Source organism: Salvelinus namaycush, chromosome 18, assembly GCF_016432855.1.
Source record: "Salvelinus namaycush isolate Seneca chromosome 18, SaNama_1.0, whole genome shotgun sequence".
In the NCBI taxonomy this organism is placed as follows: domain Eukaryota; kingdom Metazoa; phylum Chordata; class Actinopteri; order Salmoniformes; family Salmonidae; genus Salvelinus; species Salvelinus namaycush.
This window is the reverse complement of record NC_052324.1, coordinates 41,553,189-41,558,993: the sequence shown is the minus strand read 5'-3', so window position 1 is coordinate 41,558,993 and position 5,805 is coordinate 41,553,189. Positions and strand designations below refer to the sequence as shown.

Sequence of the window (5,805 nt, the reverse complement as noted above, 5' to 3'; positions counted from 1 at the left end):
AACAAGGACATTTCTAAGTGACCTCAAGCTTTTTGAACGGTATTGTACGTGTACAAATTACCTCAACTAACCTGTACCCTGCACACTGACTCGGTACCGGTGCCCTCTGTATATAGTCTCATTATTGTTATTCTTATTGTGTTACTTCTTATTTTAGTCAACTTGGTAAATATTTTCTTAACTCTTCTTGAACTGCACTGTTGGTTAAGGGCTTGTAAGTAAGCCTTTCCCGGTAAAGTCTACACTTGTTGTATTCGGCGCATGTGACAAATAAGGTTTGATTTGGAATGAGAAAGCCATGTAACAGATGAGGGGTCAGACAATGGAGGAGGAGGTCTAGCTACTCTAGCTGAGTATTGTTGGCTTACAGTAGTTGATGGAGGGGCTCTACTTTAGGCTAGGGGCTCCAGGGTGTAGGAGTAGTACAGGGTCTACTGTAGAGGCTCTAGGGTGTAGGAGTAGTACATAGTCTACTGTAGGGGCTCTAGGGTGTAGGAGTAGTACAGGGTCTACTGTAGAGGCTCTAGGGTGTAGGAGTAGTACAAGTAGGGTGAGTACTTGCATGAACACAGAGAGAGAGAGAGAGAGAGAGAGAGAGAGAGAGAGAGAGAGAGAGAGAGAGAGAGAGAGAGAGAGAGAGAGAGAGAGATTTCAGAACCATGGACTGCCATGGCTGATTGGACTAAATTGTTTTTAGTTGTCACTGTATTAGACTAAGCAGAGGTGATTTGATCATGTTGAAATTGTGCTGGAATAGTGGAGGCAGCGCCTGTTTTCTTTGAGACTTAAGGAAATTCTCCGTGGTTCTAAATCAATAGTTGTTTCTTAGTCCAAAAATGTCAAACACTAACTTGCTTGACCCTGCTGTAGGTCATGGAGCTGTTTGTTACATGCTATATGTTTTGTGGACTTCACTGGATAGAGGTCGCTCTCTGGTTTTATGATGAAACAAATGTGTGGTTGAATTCATTCTTTCCCTGTGTCTTCTTATTGTATCGGCCTTTAGGCCAATATATCATGGTCGCAAGGCATATGAACTAACAGGTTATAGAGCAAACTACGCAATTATCACAACACATACAGTTGAAGTCGGAAGTTTACATACACTTAGTTTGGAGTGATTAAAACTCATTTTTCAACCACTCCACAAATGTCTTGTTAACAAACTATAGTTTTGGCAAGTTGGTTAGGACATCTACTTTGTACATGACACAAGTCATTTTTCCAACAAGTGTTTACAGACAGATTATTTCACTTATAATTCACTGTATCACAATTCCAGTGGGTCAGAAGTTTACATACACTAAGTTGACTGTGCCTTTAAACAGCTTGGAAAATTCCAGAAAATTCTGATAGGCTAATTGAAACTATTTGAGTCAATTGGAGGTGTACCTGTGGATCGATGTCAAGGCCCACCTTCAAACTCAGTGCCTCTTTGCTTGACATCATGGGAAAATCTAAAGAAATCAGCCAAGACCTCAGATTTTTTTGGGGACCTCCACAAGTCTGGTTCATCCTTGGGAGCATTTTCCAAACGCCTGAAGGTACCACGTTCATCTCTACAAACAATAGTATGCAAGTATAAACACCATGGGACCACGCAGCCGTCATACCGCTCAGGAAGGAGATGCGTTCTGTCTCCTAGAGATGAACGTACTTTGGTGTGAAAAGTGCAAATCAATCCCAGAACAACAGCAAAGGACCGTGTGAAGATGCTGGAGGAAACAGGTACAAAAGTATCTATATCCACAGTAAAACGAGTCCTATATCGACATAACCTGAAAGGCCGCTCAGCAAGGAAAAAGCCACTGCTCCAAAACTGCCATAAAAAAGCCAGACTACAGTTTGTAACTGCACATGGGGACAAAGATTGTACTTTTTGGAGAAATGTCCTCTGGTCTGATGAAACAAAAATAGAGCTGTTTGGCCATAATGACCATCGTTATGTTTGGAGGGGGAAAAAAGGATGCTTGCAAGCCGAAGAACACCATCCCAACCGTGAAGCACGGGGGTGGCAGCATCATGTTGTGGGGGTGCTTTGCTGCAGGAGGGACTGATGTACTTCTCAAATTAGATGGCATCATGAGGGTGGAAAATGATGTGGACATATTGAAGCAACATCTCAAGACATCAGTCAGGAAGTTAAAGCTTGGTTGCAAATGGGTCTTCCAAATGGAAAATGACCCTAGGCATACTTCCAAAGTTGTGGCAAAATGGCTTCAGGACAACAAAGTCAAGGTATTGGAGTGGCCATCACTAAAAATTGACCTCAATCCTATAGAAAATGTGTAGGCAGAACTGAAAAAGCGTGTGCGAGCCAGGAGGCCTACAAACTTGACTCAGTTACACCAGCTCTGTCAGGAGGAATGGGCCAAAATTCACCCATTATTGTGGGAAGCTTGTGGAAGGCTACCCGAAACGTTTGACCCAAGTTAAGCAATTTAAAGGCAATGCTACCAAATACGAATTGAGTGTATGTAAACTTCTGACACACTGGGAATGTGATGAAAGAAATAAAAGCTATAATAAATCATTCTCTCTACTATTATTCTGACATTTCACATTCTTAAAATAAAGTGGTGATCCTAACTGACCTAAGACAGGGAATTTTTACTAGGATTACATGTCAGGAATTGTGAAAAACTGAGTTTAAATGTATTTGGCTTAATTAAGGCCATTTACAACTAAAACCATACTTCATGGAGAATCCCTGTTGAAACGGTTTTTTCTTTTTAGTCCAGGACCAAGTTGAATTTGTGTCCAGGAAACTAGCCCACAAAGTGTTCATTCAAAAGCCTGGCCTTCATTTCATCAGCATCAGAGGTTAGTAATACTTGTAGGTGTTGCTGTTGTTTAGCAACACAGAGTGTTATCTCATTGGTTGAGGCATCACTGAGAACAAGCCACCTGTCTCCATTGGCCCTCTACCTGTGTCCCAAATGACACACTGGCCTAGATAGTGCACTACTTTTGACCAGGACCTATAGGGCTCTGGTCAAAAGTAGTGCACTCTGTAGGGAATAGGGTGTCATTTGGGACAAAGCTTCTGTGTTGTGGGAGTATGTTGAGAGTGTATTGTGGATGCACAGGTGAGGTCTTTATAAACAGTGAGAGGGCATAGGAAAAACCACAAGTGGTTGTTTCCCCCTGAGACAGACAGACGCTGGTCTCCAGACTCTACAGAACACAGGTATTAGAACCTTTTAGGAGTCATGTAACGAGAGTTTATTTTATAATGTATTATATTTGAAAATGGACATTATGTAAAGAACTCACTGGGCAAAAACTGGTTGAATCAACATTGTTTCCACAAAAAAACAAAAATCTATGTGATGACTTTGAATCAACGTGGAAATCTGATTGGATTTTCAAAAAGTAATCCATGTAACCTAAATCCAACAACAACCAAATGTGAATCAGAAGTAGACTTTGAACTGTGACCAGTGGGTTTTGTCCTGATATATCTTGTCCCTTCTATCTTCTAATTATTTATGTATTTTAATATGTCTCTCTTTTCTTGCTCTTCTTGCTCTGTGACATGCTCTTAGGGAAACAGGTGATGTGCTTATATTTTCTCCTTTCTTTCATCTCCCTATCCCCCCCCTCTCTCTCTAGTTGTCTTCCCTCCACGGATCAAGCCCTATCTGACTGAGAGACATGTCCTCCTCCTCTCTCCTGTGGTGCCTGCTGGTGGTGTGTGTTCTGACTGTGGTCCAGATCTATGCAGCAGAGGAACCTAAAGTCCTCAAGGTGTTCAACCTCCATGCCACTGACCTGCACAGCAGCCTGCTAGGGACCCCTGATGCCTACGTCGAGGTAAATCTCTCCTCACCTGAGTCACCTGTCCACCATGATAGCTGATGTGTAATGTTAGGATTATTCGATCCCGGGCTGTATCACAACCGGCCGTGATCGGGAGTCTCATTGGGCGGCGTACAATTGGCCCAGCGTCGTCCGGGTTAGGGGAGGGTTTGTCTTTGTAAATAAGAATTTGTTCTTAACTGACTTGCCTAGTTAAATAAAGGTATAAAATTATATAATAATTTTCAGCATTAATATCATAATTCATAAAGTTAGTTAGAGGACTCGTCTTTGTATCTGAGCATGGGCAGCGCCATTAAAGCCATCTCCATTTTTAAGTAGGCAATTTTCACAAAGCTTATATTGGTAATTTACTGCCACCTGCAGGGCTGGAGTTCTGAACCAAATCGTGTGTCATTAATTTCATTCAATCCAAAGTTAACTCAATTTGAAGAAAGAGACAATGCTCTCCTGATCTGCTCTCTGCTGATCATCTGCTCTCCTGATCTGCTCTCTGCTGATCATCTGCTCTCCTGATCTGCTCTCCTTGGCTGATCACTCCCAACCCATAGGATTACCCACTGGTTTCCACAAGATACCACAAACACAAAATAAATGTATGCATTAATTTAAGGTTATGGTTAGGCATAAGGTTAGCAGTGTGGTTAACGTTAATGTTATGGTTGGGTTTGGGTTGAAAATCTGATTTTTACGAAGATAAATTGTAGAAATAGGCGGGGTTTATGACTTTGTGGCTGTGGTAACTAGTGACGATCATACATACTCAGTTGACTACTTTAAAGGGATACCGCGAGATTCTGGAGATTCTATTTTCTACTTATCCAGAGTCAGATGAACTCGATACCAGATTTATGCCTCTGCGTGCCGTATGAAGGAAGTTACAGGTAGTTTTTCGAGTTAATGCTAGCTAAGTATGCTAGCTTACCTGTAGACTTCCAGTCATTGCGCTATGCTAGCATACACTAATGTATCCTCATCGGCAAACGGCTTATATCCATGATGTTTCCTCTAACTAACTCTATGATCATAATCATTCTCATTATTATCCAGGTGTTCAGAGCTTACGGCTTTCTCGGGAGGACAGAGGTGAAGAACAACAACCGTAACCCCAGCTGGGAGGAGGAGTTCAGCTTCCTCAACGCCCGTGAGAACAACATCTTGAGGTTGGAGGTGTACGACAGCGACATCAACTCCGACGACCTGCTGGGGACCTGCGAGCGCTCCATCAAGATCGGAACTTGGCAACATCAATGTTTCCTAAAGACAGGCGGGATCCTGAACTACTCCTACACCCTAGAGCCTCTACAGTAGACCCTGTACTACTCCTACACCCTAGAGCCTCTACAGTAGACCCTGTACTACTCCTACACCCTAGAGCCTCTACAGTAGACCCTGTACTACTCCTACACCCTGGAACTTCTACAGTAGACCCTGTACTACTCCTACACCCTAGATCCCCTACAGTAGACCCTGTACTACTCCTACACCCTAGATCCTCTACAGTAGACCCTGTACTACTCCTACACCCTGGAGCCCCTAGCCTAGAGTAGAGCCCCTCCATCAACTACTGTAAGCCAACAATACTCAGCTAGAGTAGCTAGACCTCCTCCTCCATTGTCTGACCCCTCATCTGTTACATGGCTTTTTCATTCCAAATCAAATCAAATCAAACCTTATTGAAGCCAGCAGCCGCCATATTGGTTCTCCTCATAAAGAGCAGTCCTCCATAGGATGTCACGGACAAAATTACATGTATTTCAGTCTTTCATTGTTGTAGTGGGGACAGTAACATTGGTATTCTCTAAAAAGTAGACTTTTTTATACTTTAAAAGTATGCATTAAGGCATTTATCATAGAATATATTTGGCAAAAACAAATGTTGACAATAATAAATCCATTTCTATATATTCCCAAATAGTTTTTACAATGGTGTAGGAGTTGAATGGTGAAGGAGTTGAATGGTGAATGAGTTCAATGGTGAAG

General features: G+C 42.3%; 1 protein-coding gene across 2 annotated transcripts; it reads left to right on the top strand.

Moving 5' to 3' along the window:
* The first annotated feature begins 3,133 nt into the window (after positions 1–3,133).
* On the top strand, positions 3,134–5,459 carry LOC120063453 (cytosolic phospholipase A2-like). 2 transcript variants are annotated; one of them, XM_039013831.1, is made up of 3 exons: positions 3,134–3,190; positions 3,616–3,816; positions 4,873–5,459. In XM_039013831.1, exons 2-3 carry the CDS (start codon positions 3,658–3,660, stop codon positions 5,131–5,133), a joined length of 420 nt encoding a protein of 139 aa, XP_038869759.1. In that variant the 5' UTR covers positions 3,134–3,190; positions 3,616–3,657; the 3' UTR covers positions 5,134–5,459. The 2 variants fall into 2 exon arrangements, with proteins under 2 accessions (XP_038869759.1, XP_038869760.1); XM_039013832.1 differs by having other exon boundaries at positions 3,177–3,190; positions 3,639–3,816.
* Positions 5,460–5,805: the final 346 nt, after the last annotated feature.